This window comes from Rosa chinensis, chromosome 7, assembly GCF_002994745.2.
Source record: "Rosa chinensis cultivar Old Blush chromosome 7, RchiOBHm-V2, whole genome shotgun sequence".
In the NCBI taxonomy this organism is placed as follows: Eukaryota; Viridiplantae; Streptophyta; class Magnoliopsida; order Rosales; family Rosaceae; genus Rosa; species Rosa chinensis.
This window is the reverse complement of record NC_037094.1, coordinates 24,237,942-24,256,245: the sequence shown is the minus strand read 5'-3', so window position 1 is coordinate 24,256,245 and position 18,304 is coordinate 24,237,942. Positions and strand designations below refer to the sequence as shown.

Here is an 18,304-nt window from a genome sequence, read left to right as displayed (position 1 = left end):
ATCTGTAAAATAATGAAAAGCAAAAACCAAAACATTCATCTATGGCCAATTTGATTGAATTAAGCAACAGAAATACTCAGTTGTAACAATCAACAATCACATATTCACAAAGCCTTTGAAAAGCAGAGCCTAAGCCTTGAATCACTCATTCAAAGTGCGAAAATCAAATTCATATCATACCTTCAAATCTTTTGCTGCCAATCAAACTCCCATAATCCAAATCTCTTGCTCAGTTGCTCCAAGTCTCCAACTCAAATTCCAAGTGAGAAAAGAATCTCCCTTAATGTCAAATTCTTGAGAAAACTAATGGGTTCTAAGATATTTTTATCATTTTTCTGGGTTAGGTTCGAATTTGCTGCGTTTTGGAAGTGCAAAGGCTGAAATCTGTTCTGGAACTCTGTTCTGCTATTTCTCGCGACCTAGACAATGCTTAAAACACAAAGCCTAAACCGGCGTCTTTGGGTTTTGAAAAAAAAATTTTTACTGCGCCTGCGCCTCTGGTTCGCCTTTCACGCCTTGGTCGACGCCTTTGAAGCCTCATCGCCTTACAACCGAAACTCACTCAATTTAAGGGCTGATTTCCGCCTTTTGAGCCTCAGGCGAGCCTTGAGGCACGCCTTTTAATTCATTGATTTTACGCTTACGGTCCAATGAGTTCAATGGAATCATACCCTTCTCCCTGTGCAGTCTAGCCACCATTCATGTTTTGGACCTCTCTCACAACAATATTTCAGGAGCATTACCACATTGCTTCAATAACATAACGGCTTTGGCTGATGATTTTCTTTATGCTTATATGGTTGTAGAACTCGTGTGGAAAGGAATAGAGATTGAGTTCGGGAACAATATTTGGCATTTGAGAAGCATTGACATTTCAAGCAATTCTTTGGTTGGGGAAATTCCGGAAAGCATCACTAGTATGCAAAACTTGATTTCTCTAAACTTCTCAAGAAACAAATTTACAGGAAAGCTTCCTGAGAACTTCGGTAACATGAAGAAGTTAGAATCTCTTGATTTGTCAAGAAACCAGATATCTGGTCAAATTCCTCCAGTTTTTCGAGTTTGAATTTTCTTGGAGTCTTGGACTTGTCATACAACCAATTGTCTGGAAGAATTCCAGCAAGCACCCAACTTCAGAGTTTCGATGCTTCTAAATATATGGGAAATCTTGGACTCTGCGGACCACCACTCTCACCAAATTGCCCTGGAGATGCAACAACTGAAGATGATCATAACAGGGAACACGAAAATGATGGTCTCATAAGCTTGGGATTCTTCATCAGTACAGTGTTGGGATTCATCACTGGGTTTTGGATAGTCTGCGGCAGTTTATTGCTTAAGAGTTCTTGGAGATATGCTTATTTCAAATTCCTGGACAATGCAAAAGATTGGATTTATGTCAAAGCTGCTGTCTACAAAGCAAAAATGCAGAGGAGGCTTCAAAGATAAATCGTAGGGGCTGCTGGCGCGCATTCTGGGCAATGAGCTTAATTACCCCAGAACTGGAATTTCAAGGCTTAATGTGGAAGGTTTTTAGATGTCTTTGCTTTCTCTTTCAGCAAGAAATAAATATTATGGTTGTTTCTCTTGAGAAATGTAATATGGGCTGATACAAGCCCTGATGATATTATGCTTTTTTTTTCTTCATTGAGACATTTGTATAATTGATGGATGATAGCTAATTTGAATAGCTGCAATTTGAAAAAACAAAAACTCGATGTCATTATTGAGCAGGTCATTATAATTAATCATTCATTCCTTTAGTTAGTTTCACCTTCGGTAAAATTTAAATCTTGGATTTTAGTTTAGAGGAGGTTCTTCTCCTTCTTCTATACTACACGACATTTGTCCAAACGGAGTCAGTGGGTGGCAGTTTACCATTTATCTTTGAGACTAGCTTTTGTCAAAACGGTGGCTTTCGGTTATCACGTCACCATTTATCTTTGAAGTCTCCTCTGTAATATCTCCTTGCATATACATGACATAGTATATCACAAAAGTTAGGAAAAAGGAGAATGGTTGTTCATCCTCTGAAGATAAAAGTTAGGAAAAAGGAGAATGGTTGTTCATCCTCTGAAGATATTGCGTTTTGACCATTGTGAACTGTGAAGTATGCCCACAATGTGTTTGATGAAATGCAAAACAAAGAAGATAAGTTCATAAACTGGTTCCATATAGGGTCAAGTGCAATTGGTTCTAGCTGGCAGTATATTTCATTTTGATAAGTACTGTGCTGCTACATTCTACAACATCGTGATCGTATATGTTTAAAGGCTATGAAACCTTCAAAGTCTGTGATAGCACCTGCCAGATTCTCGACTATTTTATGAGTGAGTCATACATGGACTTCTATATGATATGCTTCTATGCTTGCTTATTTGGTTGTTCAATTAAATATGTTTGAAGATTTTAATTTTTTCCAATTATTGATTGAATACATATTGTATATGGAAGATTTTAAGTAGAAGACACTAAGATGGGACAAACTTGGTCGAAGATGTATATTCTTTCGGGTATATGTTTTGAGTCCTTGACATGAAGATGTATATTCTCTCGTGTTTCTTAATCAATCCCAAAGCTCAATCAGGGTGAAACGCAGTAAAAATGCACAAATTGTTTTCATTCAAAAAGTATCTGTTTGAATTTTGTGTTCATTTTCTGTGGCAGAACTTTTATTCTAATGCCAAAAACAGATTTGAAGTTCAATAGTAAAAATGCAGACCAGCTGTTTGAGGTTTTACTTGTGCAAGCGAAGCCTTGTTTAGTATCTTCTGAGCTCTCTACAGTTACTCGTCCGAGCTTGCAGGGTCAGTGATGAATCTATTTTATTGATTTCATACATTCACTTTAGTATTTGTAACTTTTCAGCATTCAAGTCCACACAACACACAATGTAGCTATTTATAGCTAGATTGTAGAGATCTTTCTGTCGCTTTATTCATTATCAAATGCAGAGACTATATTTACATTATGAGTAGCAAGTGTTGGTTGGGCTTCTATGCTTGCTCGTTACCTCTGCAATTAGTTGTTCAAGAGTTGGGAGCTCCAGGCCTCCAGCATAAGATTTGATATGAACGGCCGAGTACAAGGCAAGAGTAGTGCAGGGGAGACGTCAGAGATAAATGGCAAAGTAAAATAAGTTACACAAGTTTGTTTCTTTATTTGTGGTGTTTGACAGGACTTGCAATTAGAAAGATATTCTAATTTATAGTATGAGTGAAGCGGTAATCATATGAAACACACAATATATGGTTGTTGAACAGGAGAGGATCGATAGACTCGATCAGGAGTGGATCTAGTATCATGCTGATTTTTTTACTCTCTGCAGGAGAACTGCCTAACCCAATATAGAAGATTCAGCTTAAAGTCCTCATCCAAAAGCACGTTAGAGGATTTAAAATGTCGATACATCAAGCCTAAATGTCTGACTGCTTTATTGAAATTTGACAAAAGCAAGCAAAACTTGATCCAAACAAAAAAAAAAAAACAGAAGAAGACATAAGCAAGTGAAAAAAGAATGACGCGTTATTTGATCCAATTGTAGGAGTATTAGCAATATATAGTTGTCACTTCAACCTGTTAAAATATTTAAATAGAACACAGTCACAGCAGACACTACTGATAATGCTTTCGTTTGATCACAGGCTTCTCTATTATATCACCTCAACTTGGGGTTCTTTTTAGCCAATTTAGACCCAGATGCCCCAAAATTGTTATTTACAGAGTTGGTACCCTTTTGTATCTTGTGTAGCTTGCTTCAACATCTCTACTACCTGATTCATTGTTGGCCGGTCTTTAATACACTCTTCAGCATTTGGATATTGATGGCCAGAAGCAAAAACAGAAGATGACTTTTGTTCTAGCTGACAAGAAGAGCTGACCAAGTCTATGATGTAGTATTATAACATTAACATTAAAGCACAAGAAAGCATTTTTAAGTAGTAAGAATTTTGATTTTTCCCCTTAATTGACTTTCAGCTACAGAAATGGAAGAACAAGATCAGGGGACTGGTGTGTTGAAGTAAACAGGGGTTACTTATTAAGGCACAGAACTTACAGAATGATAATTTAGTTCATGCTTCTTTTATATTACTCTCAAGTTTTATGTCCAATTTCGCTTTGTACTAGACAGCAAAGAAGAGTGCAATGGCATTTGAAGGTTTTGAACTCAAGAACTCTTATACCATGTGACACAACCACAGGGTCCCAACAGCTAAAGCTTTTAGAGTACAGAATACATCAAGATAATGGACAGTTACCGAAGTGACAGTGTCCACCAAGGTATGTAACTGAAGGTAATTATATTAGTAACACATACAATTTTAATTCCAAAACCAGAGATGTCACTATAAATGCAGCAAACAAGTAGATGTATGACGAGCCGGGTATATGTTTTGAAAAGAATGGAATTGAGAGAAAGTAAGCAAGTACCAGCAGGAAACGTAGAAGACTGTTGCCACTGCAACTGTCTGAACCAGAGTGAAAGCTTTCTCCATTTTCACGAATTTTACAAATTTCTCAATTTTACAAGAGAAGAGAGTCTTGGGGTCCAGTTGAGGGCCCAGCCTAAGTACAAAACCACGTGATAATCAGAAAGGAGAGAAACATAGAATGATTGTACAAAACCACGTGATAATCGACGAAGGAAAAACCCAATTTCCAAATTATGCCGATCAAGTCAGTCAATGAAGCAACTCCATTGCTGTTTCCACGATTGTACATATGTAGTTTCCAAAGTCCTTTTGCTTCAACTATATATACTTCACTTTACAGGTTGCATATCATCTTCATAATCATGTTTTTCAGTATAATGAGTGGTGGGTCTATGCATTCTGGTTTGGTTGGGCTTGTGTGCCTGGCCATTGCCTCTGCTATTTGTTGTTCAAGTGTTGGAAGCTCCAACAACATCATGTGCTTGGAGAGTGAAAGGCATGCTCTTCTCCAGTTCAAACAAGGCCTTGTGGATGAGTCCAGTGCTCTTGACTCTTGGAAAGTGAGAAAGATTGCTGCAAGTGGAGAGGAATAGCATGCAACAACCAAACAGGTCATGTCATCACTCTTGATCTCTCTTATAGTTATTACCATTCCATTAAACGGAGAGGTGAAATTAGTCCTTCACTACTTGAATTGCGATATCTAAATTACTTGGACCTCAGTTATAATGATTTTGGAGGAATGATCATTCCCAAGTTCATTGGCTCTCTGAGTCAACTGAAAGAACTCAAACTTGCAGATGCTAATTTCAGTGGACCTATTCCTCCCCAACTTGGAAACCTCTCTAATTTGCACACTCTTGATCTTTACCATAACCAAGTTGTTAGTCCTGAAAATCTTGAGTGGTTATCTCATCTTTCTTCCTTGAGATACCTGAACATGTCATATCTAGATTTGTCAAAGGTTGTGAATTGGCCACAATCTTTAAGCAAGCTCACTTCGCTGACCGAGCTTCAGTTATCTTGGTGTGAGCTTCCTGATGTCAATCTAAGATCACTTTCCTTTATTAATTCTTCCACCTCTCTTCAACTCCTTGACCTCTCTGGGAACTCTCTTAATTCTTCAATATTTTATTGGATAGCCAATGTCAGCAGCAACTTTGTCCATATTGATCTGTCTTGGAATAAACTTGAAGGTGGGATACCAAAAGGCATTCAAAACTTATGCAGCTTAGAGTCGTTGACCTTATGGTCAAACCAATTGTCTGAAAACTTTGAGGACTCTGTTAAAACCTTGTCTTGTGCTGAGAACACACTTGAGACCGTGGACTTGGGTTTTAACCAATTTTGGGGATCATTGCCAGATTTGAAACGTTTTTTAAAGTTAAGAAAGTTATATCTTTCAAATAATCAACTAAATGGGTCTGTACCCAAGAGTGTCGGGCAACTCTCTAGCCTTGAAAGCTTGTATCTCAGAGGGAATTCTTTGAGTGGTGTCATAACAGAAGCCCACTTTTTGAACCTCTCTCGTTTACAGTATTTGAGTCTTTCTGGTAATCGTTTCTCTATCAACCTGAGCTCTGATTGGAATCCACCATTTCAGCTTTTGAGGTTAGATATGTCCTCTTGCAAGATGGGACCAGCTTTTCCCAAGTGGATTCTAACGCAGACAGATCTTACTGATCTTTATCTCTCTAATGCTGGACTATCAGGAAAACTGCCGAATCTATCATCAACAAGCTTGTTTACTCTCAACTTGTCTTCTAATCTATTTTCTGGCGCATTGCCATCATTTTCTCCTATGCTACAAAGGCTGTATCTCTCGAATAATAGGTTTTCAGGACATTTGTCTTCCTTATGTGCAACGCAGTCTCCATATTGGATGTATCTTGACATTTCTAAGAACCTATTGTCTGGGGAGGCTCCTAATTGTTGGATGCAATTTCAAAGTTTGTATCTATTGAATTTGGGAAAGAATAAATTATCTGGAAAAATACCAAGCTCGTTAGGCAGTCTACAGGGAATTGGGATATTGCGGTTACATGATAACAACTTTTCAGGAGAATTGCCTTCTTTAGAGAACTGTACCGGATTATTGATGGTTGACCTTGGCAACAATAACTTGTCTGGAAAGATACCAACATGGATTGACCAAAGCCTAAAAAACTTGGTGATTCTACGCTTACGGTCCAATGAGTTCAATGGAATCATACCCTTCTCCCTGTGCAGTCTAGCTGCCATTCATGTTTTGGACCTCTCTCACAACAGTATTTCAGGAGGCTTGCCACATTGCTTCAATAACATAACCTCGTTGCCTACTAATACTGGAGTTGGTGAAAATGTGGAACTTGTGTGGAAAGGAATAGAAAGAGAGTTTCCCAATCTTATAGGTATGAGAAGCATTGACATTTCAAGCAACTATTTGATTGGGGAAATTCCGCCAAGTATAGCAAGTATGACAGAGTTGAAATCTCTGAACCTGTCTAGAAACAAATTGACGGGAAAGCTTCCTGAAGACTTTGGTAACATGAAGATGTTGGAATCTCTTGATTTGTCAAGAAACCGGATATCTGGTAAAATTCCTTCAAGTTTTGCGAGCTTAAACTTTCTTAGTGTCTTGGACTTATCACACAATAACTTGTCAGGAAGAATTCCATCAGGCACCCAACTTCAGGGTTTTAATGCTTCTCAATATATGGGAAATCGTGGACTTTGTGGACCACCGCTGACACAAAGTTGTCCAGGAGAAGGAACTGAAATTGATAACAAAGAACATGATAATGATGGTCTCATAAGCCTGGGATTTTTTATCAGTGTTGTGCTGGGATTCGTCACTGGATTTTGGATGGTCTGCGGCAGTTTACTGCTTAAGACTTCTTGGAGATATGCTTATTTCAGATTCCTGGACAATGCAAAAGACTGGATTTATGTCAAAACCGTTGTGTACAAGGCAAAACTGCAAAGGTGACTTCAAAGATAAATGGTAAACTAAGCTACATAATAATTGGTTTTTAGTGTTTATGTTTTCTGGCTAGATATACTTGTAGAAACTCTTTCAAATTTATAGTATTACAATCGTTTGGAAACACAAAATATTTGTTCAATCTTTTAGAAATATTGTTTTTTGACTGTCATTTGTTTTGACATGATGTTAGGAGATTCTGGAATTCGAGGAAATGAGCCTAATGATCCCGGAAGTGGAAAGATTCAAGGGTTAATGTTGAAGGTTTTCAGATGTCGTTGCTTTCTCTTTCAGCAAGAAATAATTATTATGCTTTTATCTCTTCAGAAATGTGTGTGAATAATGGATTGTATGTAGTATGAGCTGGTATCACTTTTATTCCATCTTTCTGGCTGTAATTTAAACCTAGCTTTCTCGATTGATTTCAAAATAATTACTTGCAATTATATATTGTTCCATTCCAGAGCATTTCAATTAATCTGATCTATTCCAATCAAACTTCAGAGATTTTATTACTCTGCATCTATGGGGAATTTTGGACTTTGCAGATCATAGCTAACACTCAAGTCCCCGAAATATGCGACTGCTCAAGATCCTGGTATCTCTAGTGGCAGAGGAAAAACTAATGGTATCAGAAACCTAGGATTTTATTACGATAGTGCATAGCTTGGATTCTTCAGAGGATTTTGGGAGTCTCTGACACTTCACTACTAAAGTCTTCATGAGATGCGCCTATTTCAAATTCATGTATGGTACAAAAGATATGATTTATCTAATAATACTAGCAGATCATCATTTATTGTTTTGTACTTACATAAATGTTTGTAGTGTGGTCTTTTTTTCTTTTTATAAGATGATCTTAGAAGTTGCAGCCTACTGTTATGTGGAGGAAGGAGTTAGTATCCTACTCCCGAGGGCAGGATATGGGAGGTTTTTCGATTTGAGATGTCTTTGCCTCCTCTTTCTTCATTTTGTAGCTGCATTTCGCTCTTTGTTTTCTTTTTACCTTCTTTCAGTTTAGAATGCACGATGTCTAATGTAAGATAACCATGGATATGTCAATGTGACAGAATATGGTAATTTTGGAAAACGGATGTATATTGTACAGTAGTTTCTTCAAGGTTTCATACATCGCTAACCAGTAAACTAGAAAACTCACATTGTAGCTCCAAGAGATCAGTGACATCTTATAAAATCAACTACCCTTTCTAATGAGTGATCGTGTCTTTTGTCATTCTTTTCACTCCCTCTTTATCTACATTCTTTGCTCCAACTTTCATAGCTTCAGTCTCAGGAAAACAGAAGGTAGAAATGATAACCATCCAATTGTACCCGAGCCCCCTCAAGTAGTACGCACACCCTCTCTCAGTAGTGATCAAACCACCCTCATGTTGGACCAGAACCCCTAACTTCAGTTAAAAAGGGTGTAAAAACAGAGCAGGCTAAAAGTATTTGAGGTCTGCAAAATTGGAACTTACACAAAACTTCCCATTTCCACTTATCCAATCTTTTCAACCTGTTAAAAAATTTAAATAGAACATAGTCACAGCAGACACTATTAATAATGCTTTCGTTTGATCACAGGCTTCTCTCTTATATCACCTTAACTTGGGGTTCTTTTTACCCAATTTAGACCCAGATGCCCCAAAATTGTTGTTTACAGAGTTGGTACCCTTTTGTGAATCTTGTATAGCTTGCTTCAAGATCTCTACCACCTGATTCATTGTTGGCCGGTCTTTTGCATTCTTGTTCAGGCAGCTATCTGCCAACTTGGCAATTTTTCGAGCTGCATTAATAGAATACTGGTCTCTTAGGAGTGGATCTATTATCATGCTGAACTTTTTACTGTCTGCAGGGTACTGTCTAACCCAATAAAGAAGCTTCTGCTCCGCTGTTGGCCGGTGTCTTTCTAAGACACGCCTCCCAGTGAGGATCTCATACAGCACCACACCAAAACTCCATAAGTCACTATGGATGGAAAGATGGCCTGTTTCGACATACTCTGGGGCAGCATATCCATAAGTCCCTACCACCTGATAACAAAAGCAAATACAATATGAACCAGGGAAAATGTTAAATAGAAGCAAAGAACCAGAAAAGTAAATAATAACTAATACCAATTGTCCTCTCAATATTGCAATTAAAACAAGATTCTGCCAACCTCCAAATGAAGTTGACATCGAATTCTAAAAGAACTTGGGCTAGTAGTAAAATAAGTCATCTATTATCTACTTACTGCTGTCGATACATGAGTACGGTCACCCTTTGGCCCTTCTCTAGCAAGCCCGAAGTCTGAGAGCTTCGGCTTAAAGTCCTCATCCAAGAGCACGTTGGAGGATTTGAAATCTCGATATATCACCTATTCAAACAATGCAACAAAAAAGGTTCAACAAAGTATATAAAAATTCTTGTCTTCAAACAAAATAAGGAATTACCATGTGAGGTAAGCCAGTATCTACCATCCTTAAATACACTCTTCAGCATTTGGATATTGATAGAAGATGACTTTTGTTTTAAGCTCACAAGCAAGATGACTAGGCTCAAATTGACTTTTGTTATAATACTACATCATAGCTGAACCAAATCTATGATGTAGTATTATAACATTAACATTAAAGTATATTTTTAAGTAGCGAGAATTTAAATTGTTCCCTGTAATTGACTTCTAGCTACAAAAATGGAAGAATAAGATTAGGGGACTAGTGTGTTGAAGTAAACAGGGGATACCTATTAACGCACAGAAATTACAGAATGATAATTTAATTCATGCTTCTTTTATATTACTCTCAAGTTTTATATTCAATTTCAAATTGTACTAGACAACAAAGAAGAGTGCAATTTCATTAGATGGTTTTGAACTCAAGAACTCTTATACCATGTGACACAACCACAGGGTCCCAACAGCTTAAGCTTTTAGAGAACAAAATACATCAAGATAATGGACAGTTACTGAAGTGACAGTGTCCACCAATATATGTAACTGGAGGCAATTATATTAGCAGCAGATACAATTTAAGTTCCAAAACCAGAGATGCCACTATAAATGCAGCAGACAAGTAAAAGATGTATAATACATAGTTACTACATTCCAATCATTAGTCGTGGTTCTAATACTACACTATCCTAAGCAGGTCACACTGATTTGGTATTCCATTGGTCAAAATAACATATATGAGTTGCATTCTCACATGATATGGTAGTTCTACATTCTAAACAAACTGGAAGGAAATACATGGTCAAACATAGGTCAAATAAATGAAAACTATATTCACCTGGACTTCCAGTCCCTCGTGTAGATAAGCCAATCCTTGAGCAGCACCAAGCATTATTTGTAACCTCGTGATCCAAGGAAGAGGGTTCAAAGCCCTGTTGAAAAGATGATCCTCTAAGCTCCTATTAGGCATATATTCATATACCAATAGCCGTTGGATCCCTCTTTCTCCATCTACAGAGCAATATCCTAGAAGCTTTACCAGATTTGGGTGATTTACCACACCAAGAAATTGAACCTCTGCAAGCCATTCTTTATGACCCTATATTAAAACAGCAAAGAACCATAAGCTTGACAACTAAATAGATAAAAATAATAGAGAGGCACACAATGCCTCCAAAATGGGTGTTTAGGAAAGGATAACTTGAACTTAGAGTTCAGTTGAATGTGCGAGTCTTTCTCAACAGTTTAAAAGAGTAATGGGATGTATCTTTTACACAGACCAATATCATTTCAAGGGCTAAATCATTACATTTATCCATTCTCAAAGTTAAAATGCTATTTCCACAAAATTTGAGAATCTGTTCCAATTCATGTTCTTGAGAGCAAACCCCTCTCTTTCGTAACTAGTAAGAGCCTTGTCATACAACAGATAGCTGCATAATAGAAACAAGTCTATTTACAATTCACTTTAGTAATGGTTTTGAAACACTATATGAAATCCATTCGCCTAAGTTTAGTACTCACTTTCCTATTGGTTCTTGCTAACACTACAAATGATGATATTATCTCCACACTCCTAGAGTTCGAGCACCAGATTAATTCCAAGGTCCAAATTTGTCATACACAAAACTGCATGTAGGGTCGTTAACTAAATGTATACCACAGAACTTCTGTGACTTGATCAATAGAAGACATTCAGATTTCTTTCAACCTCAACGGAAAAATCATTATGTCACATTTAATCTTTTTCATGTCCTACTCACTTGAGCACATTCTCTATTTGATTATTTACTTCCATATCATTCCCACTCCAATTGGCCAGGAATTAGGAATGATAGGATGGGTTGGTAACCCCATGCCCCTTTTTCCTCCCCACTCTACTATGCCTAGTGCCTAACATGTATTTTGGGATTATATTGAAGAATTGAATAGTGTTTCTTATAAATCCAACAAGCTATATTAACATGGATATAAAATCACAAAGACCCAATAAATCTACTAAACAAACCACATGTACTGATCAATTAAAAACCATATGTTTATTAACAAATGCAGAACAGGGCCACTACTAGAAGTATAGTCAAAACATGAACATATATATAACTATTCTTTAGGAATAATTCAACCCAAAAACAAACTACTTTAATTCCCTATCCAATATGACAATTCTTTCAGATCAGAATACAATAGCATTCAATGCTACCATCACAATCATTCAACATCCAAGACTAAGTAGACAGTAGTGATGGAGAAAAACCAAGTGGAAGAAAAACAGACAGAAAAATGGAAAAAATTAACCAAACAGTTACAGTTCCTTAATGATGATAAGAATTGGAACCTGTAAGCTATGTGGATTCAACTTCTTTATGGCAACCAAAATTGGACTACCCTTGCCATTTTTGGGCTTGATTATTCCTTTATACACACTCCCAAATCCCCCTTCCCCAAGCTTTTGCAACCTGCTGAAGCCATTGGTTGAATCCCTGAGCTCTTGGAGTGAGAAAACCTTCAAATTCTGCTCCTTCTCTTTGTACAATTCTGGTATGCTTCTTGGTTAAGGTAGAGATTTCGAGGCAAGGTCTAATACCGGAGTTAAGGAGTCGCTTTTGTTTCTCAAATCCGGAGCTGATTTTGACTCCTTTCGTTTCTTCTTGGATTTGAATTTGAAGGGAAAGATGCATGCCTGCCTGTTACAGTTCTCTATTCTATTCGCAAATAGGTTAAGAGATTATTTTTTTTTGGAAATAGGTTAAGAGATTAATATATGATCCGACTACTCTAAAGTGCAAAGGCCGTGAAGTCCCTGAAGTTCGTAAAATCTCTATCTTCCATTTCATTTAATGGTTAGATTTAGAACCACATCACCTATATTGAGGCTTTTTGTTCAAACTGACACTTGATTGCCGTTAACTACATCAAAAAAAGAAATCATCTCTTCTCTAAGTGTTCGGCCATGTAAATGGTGTCATTCCCGAGGACGAGGACGATTTTGTTCAACTCTGGTTTACTTTTGTTGTCAATTTGCTGGTGTGCAATTCTTTACACGTGGTCTAGTACCTTCGGATACGGTGTTGAAGAGGACACTGTCTTCTTGGCGGTTGGATTATAAGGTTTTACTGGAATTTTCGGGTTCAAATGCTCAAAGTAGCCTTGGAAATGGGCGTTTGGTGGTTAGAGTTTGGGCCATTTGGCCTGATGTCTCTGTATTTTCTGTTCTCAAAAAAACGACTAGGATCTGAGTATACGCATACAAAACCAATTGAAAATGCTATAGTCATCACTTGATGAACAAAATAGGGTAGTTGATTCCTTCACTCTCCGCAACCACATTAGCTTTTTTGTTGTTTCATAAGACGCGCTTGAACAAGCAATTCTTCACCTCAGTCATAACATAGATGACAAGAAACAACTTCCAAAACATGGGAAGCGCCCATGACAGATTTTATAAACGAAAAACCTTGCGGGTATATTTGAATTTCGAAGGCCCTGTAATAATTACTTGAAACAATTTATTGGAAATATATACAAATCTGATAGCCTTAGCCCTTTAGTATGTTTGTGAGAGATCAACTGACGAAGACTCAATGAAAGCAAAACGGAAGAAAAGGTTTAGCATTCCTTCTCTTCTTTTAATTTGTTCCAAGGAGAGGATCCTATATGGCTATATCTGGTAATTAGTATTCCCATGAAGGATCGTGAACGGCTGTACGAGGTTTTGAACGGAATTTTTATTTTTATTTTTTATTTTTTGGAGTTAACAGCAGTGTAACTGGTATAAAAATGAAAACACCAATAGACTTGTATCAAGTGATGTGGTTCTAGCTCTAACCGTTGTGGTTCTAGCTCTAACCATCGAATTATTTGGACAATTGAGATTTTACAAACTTCACGGACATCCATGACTAAATTTTCTACGAAGTAACGTTATAAGACCCCACCAACATTGTCTCCTTCAAACACTGCTTAAAAAGAGAATTTATTTTTATAAGCAAGCACACAACCCTTCATCATTCTCATCACATTTTCGCTCCTCTCTGCCAAACTCACAGAAAATTAAATGACGTTAACGCTTCGTTCTTGAACGTCTTTCATTAATCTTAAAGAGTACTCCAAAAGCCTGAAGAGCTCCGATGAGTCCTCGGATGTAGACATGTAGTTTGCTTTGCGCAAATCAAGCTATCATGCTGCATCCGGGCAAAGAGTTCCCTGCAAGAAGCACAGCTCTTCCGGGAAAGAATCAGGGTGAGCACCACCACTGATGATCTCCCGAGGGAGTTGCTTCACGCACTCCCAAATATAGCTCATAGCAGCAATAACAACTACTCCAAGAAGGTGCCTGTGTATGTGATGCTTCCACTAGACACAGTGACGCAAGGAGGGCATTTGAACAAGCCAACAGCAATGAATGCGAGTTTGATGGCTTTGAAGACGGACCTTCCAAGTACCATTGGGAAGGGTATGCAGAGCTTGGTGGGGATTGGTCGAGAAAGACGGACCTTCCAAGTACCATTGGGAAGGGTATGCAGAGCTTGTGAACTTGGTCCAAAAGCATGGCTTGAAGATTCAAGTTGTCATGTATTCTTTCCATCAGTGTGGAGGAAATGTTGGTGACTCATGCAGGTATGACATGTTTAAACTTAATCTCTATAGTGGTTCGGGATATAGATCTAGAAATTAATAATTACTTGGACTAGAAAGAAATTGTGTAGTTTTATGAGCTGATTTACTTACTAAACAATCACTTTTGTGAATTTTTAGTATTCCACTACCTCCATGGTTGCTTGAAGAGATAAGCAAGAACCCTGACCTTGTGTACACAGACAAATCTGGTAGGAGGAATTCTGAGTACATATCCTTGGGGTGTGATTCATCGCCTGTTTTCGGAGGAAGAACGCCCATCCCGGTTTATACCGACTACATGCAGAGCTTCCAAGACAGATTCAGAGATTACTTGGGAGACGTTATTGTGGCAAGATACTTGCAACAAACATGTTAACTTCAATTGATGTGCTAAACAATTAAACAAAGATATATTTGCAAGTGTTCCCAGAAAGAAACTATTAAAAGATTGTAGAGAATATTGGTATATATTTTATTTCTAAACAAGGTTTTTTTTGTCACAGTACATGAAAGCTTAACTGGAAGCATTAGCAGAGGCACAAGGAAAGAGAGATTGGGGAAGGACTGGACCCCATGATTCCGGTCGGTACAATCAGTTTCCTGATGTCACCGGATTTTTCAAAAGAGATGGAACCTGGAATACCGAGTATGGACAGTTCTTCCTCGAATGGTAGTCAGAGAAGCTATTAAGGCACGGAGATAGACTCCTGGCAGCTGCAAAAGGAGTGCTCCAAGGAAAGCTAAACTATCTGGAAAGGTAGCTGGGAGTCATTGGCACTACAGAACAAGATCCCATGCTGCTGAATTAACTGCTGGCTACTATAATACTAGACTTAGAGATGGTTACATACCAACAGCAAAAATGTTCAGCTAACATGGGGTTGTATTAAACTTCACCTGCATGGAAATGAAAGATGGAGAACAGCCTGACAATGCGAATTGCTCTCCTGAGGGGTTAGTCCGGCAAGTAAAGATGGCAACCAAGAGTGCTGGAATTGAACTTGCAGGAGAGAGTGCACTGGAGAGGTATGATTCTGGTGCATATGGACAGGTTTTGGCCACAAGCAGATCGGATTCCAGCAATGTGTTGAGTGCTTTCACATACCTAAGATTGAATTAGAGATTGTTCGAAGGGGACAACTGGTGGAACATGGTTGAATTTGTGAAAGGCATGGCTGAAGGTGGCCGGAATGAAAGACTGTCAGAGTGCGACTCCACTGGCACCGACCTTTTTGTCCGTTTTATCAAAGAGAAGAATGTCCAGGAAGAAAAGGAAACTGTTCTTGTGTAGAAAATTTGTTTAAGTGCATCTTTATGTACAAACAGTGTGTCCGAGTATATAGTTAATTACTGTAATATAGTGAGAAAAAAAAAATAGGGAGAGAGTGAGGAATGAAAGGAGTACTTAATCATAAGCAAACCATACTTGGCATCAGATGCTGAAGCCTACGATGGTTAAACAATTCCCTGTATATGTCTCCATTACCTGAATGGTCAGTTGATCTTCATTCAAACCAAGTTTTCATCTAGGTTAGGGGATGTTCAGATGACTTGAGAATAGTTGTCAATCTAGTCCCGTGTGTCGAGTAATATGCAATCATGTTTCTTAGTGAAGCATCTACAACTTCCAATACATCATCACTAATCTCTATTTTCTTTGCTTATTGTTTCAATATAGCTTTAGTACTGGAAATGGAAGACTCATACTAAACCTTTTCTGATATACTTAGTGTTGGAAACAAAGGAATATTATGTCTATATCTGTGAGAAAAAAAAAAAAAAAAGTGCAGGCAGATAATATCTTGCAGCTCATAGGAGGGGAAGCTGCTCCAAGAACGGGAGGGGGATCTTAACACAAAAACTAACTAGAGATTTATATCAAACTGTTTAAGGATATGTGTATTGAGAGAGATTGATGAGAGAATTGTGTGTCCTATTATTGAGAATAGGAGCCCTATATATAGGGATTACAAAGTACTAGTTCTAATGTTACAAGGAATACCAATCCGTGTAGGATTGGGAAATCTAGAACCTTCTCTCCTATTGCTACTCCTAGTTTGATAAGGCACACTAAATCGATATTGCTTCAACACTCCCCCTTGTGCCGCTCAAACTTGGTGGTGACGCTTCATCCGTTGCCTCGTTAAAAACCTTGCCAGGTAACAAAAACCCTGTGGGATAAAAATAACCCTGGTCGAAGGACAAAAAGAGCACAACACGTCATTCACTCTTCGAGATCGAACATGTAGACATCATAACTCCCCCTGATATTGATATCTCCCCCTGATTGCTACAATCGTGGGAGTTCGGATAACTTTCTCAATCCGATGCTCTTCACATGTTTCTCGAAGGTGGATTTAGGTAGCGACTTAGTGAATAAGTCCGCTACATTATCCTCTGATCGGATTTGATTCACTTCAATCTTTAGAAGTGATTGTTGTTGCTGATTATAGAAGAACTTAGGCGATATATGCTTGGTGTTGTCGCCCTTGATGAAACCTAACTTCATTTGTTCAATATAAGCTGCATTATCCTCATAAATGCATGTAGGTTCATCTGTGGTAGACTTCAAACCACAACTTCCTCAGATATGTCTAATTATAGACCTTAGCCATATACATTCACGTACGGCTTCATGTAGAGCAATAATCTCTGCATGATTTGAGGAAGTAGCAACAAGGGTCTGTTTCATAGACCTCCAAGATATCGCAGTGCTTCCCATGGTAAAGACATAACCCATTTGGGAGCGACCTTTGTGAGGGTCAGAGAGGTACCCTGCATCAGCAAAACCCATTAAGACATCATTGTCGTTTGATGAAGGGGAATAGGGTGAGGCCGGCCACCCCTGGTGGTGATGACGGCGTTGGCGGCAACATGGCCGGCCACCTTGTCATGGTGGACGGTGGCTCCATGCCTAATGGGGTCCGATCCCATTCTTCCGTCATTCCCCTTCTCTCTGTAGGGATAAAATAGGCCCATATCAATCGTACCTCTTAGGTATCAAAAGATTATCTTTACACCAATCCAATGGCGACGTATAGGCGCAGAGCTATGTCTAGCTAACAAGTTCACTGCGAATGAGATGTCTAGTCTTGTGCATTGAGCTAAGTACAATAATGCGCCTATTGCACTTAAATAGGGCACTTCTGCCTCTAATAGCTCTTCGTCCTCATCCTTTGGACAAAATAGATCTTTTCCTAGCTCAAGACTACGACCGATCATGGGAGTACTCACAGGCTTTGCTTTATCTTCATTAAAGCGCCTTAAGATTTTCTGAGTGTATGCAGACTGATGGATCAAAATGCCATCACTATGGTGCTCGAGTTCTAAACCGAGACAAAACCGTGTTTTCCCAAGATCTTTCATCTCAAATTCGGATTTCAAATATTGAGCAGTTTCCTTTAACTCATCTAGAGTTCCAATTAGGTTCATGTCATCAACATAAACTGCTACGATTGCAAATCCGGAACTTGTTCTTTTAATGAACACGCATGGGCATATTTCATTATTAATATATCCCTTCCCAATCAAGTAGTCACTTAGACGGTTATACCACATCCGTCCGGATTGTTTTAATCCATATAGTAAGCGTTTTAATCTTATTGAAAACGCGCTCCGTGGTTTAGAGCCACTTGATTTGGGTAATTGAAGTCCATCTGGAACCTTCATATATATCTCTGAATCTAGATCCCCATAGAGATATGCTGTAACCACATCCATAAGCTGCATGTCAAGTTTTTCGGAAACTACCAAACTGACAAGGTAGCGGAACGTTATAACGTCCATTACGGGAGAATATGTCTCCTCGTAGTCGATTCCAGGGCGTTGTGAGAAACCTTGCGCCACGAGGCGGGC

At 38.4% G+C, this 18,304-nt stretch overlaps 1 protein-coding gene and 2 pseudogenes across 2 annotated transcripts; 2 read left to right on the top strand and 1 right to left on the bottom strand.

The window, feature by feature from the left end:
- Positions 1 to 6,376: 6,376 nt before the first annotated feature.
- On the top strand, positions 6,377 to 7,826 carry LOC112177641 (receptor-like protein EIX2). 2 transcript variants are annotated; one of them, XM_040511809.1, is made up of 3 exons: positions 6,377 to 7,006; positions 7,079 to 7,416; positions 7,589 to 7,826. In XM_040511809.1, the coding sequence occupies exons 1-2, from the start codon at positions 6,532 to 6,534 to the stop codon at positions 7,399 to 7,401; spliced, it is 798 nt and encodes a 265-aa protein (XP_040367743.1). In that variant the 5' UTR covers positions 6,377 to 6,531; the 3' UTR covers positions 7,402 to 7,416; positions 7,589 to 7,826. The 2 variants fall into 2 exon arrangements, with proteins under 2 accessions (XP_040367743.1, XP_040367742.1); XM_040511808.1 differs by having other exon boundaries at positions 6,377 to 7,416.
- A 763-nt stretch (positions 7,827 to 8,589) lies between these two features.
- LOC112177640 lies at positions 8,590 to 12,551 on the bottom strand (annotated as a pseudogene).
- Positions 12,552 to 13,886: 1,335 nt separating this feature from the next.
- On the top strand, positions 13,887 to 15,963 carry LOC112176925 (annotated as a pseudogene).
- Positions 15,964 to 18,304: the final 2,341 nt, after the last annotated feature.

Bases quoted from the DNA above. Each gene is read 5' to 3' on its own strand.
- LOC112177641 (XM_040511808.1), top strand. From the start codon at position 6,532: ATGGTTGACCTTGGCAACAATAACTTGTCTGGAAAGATACCAACATGG.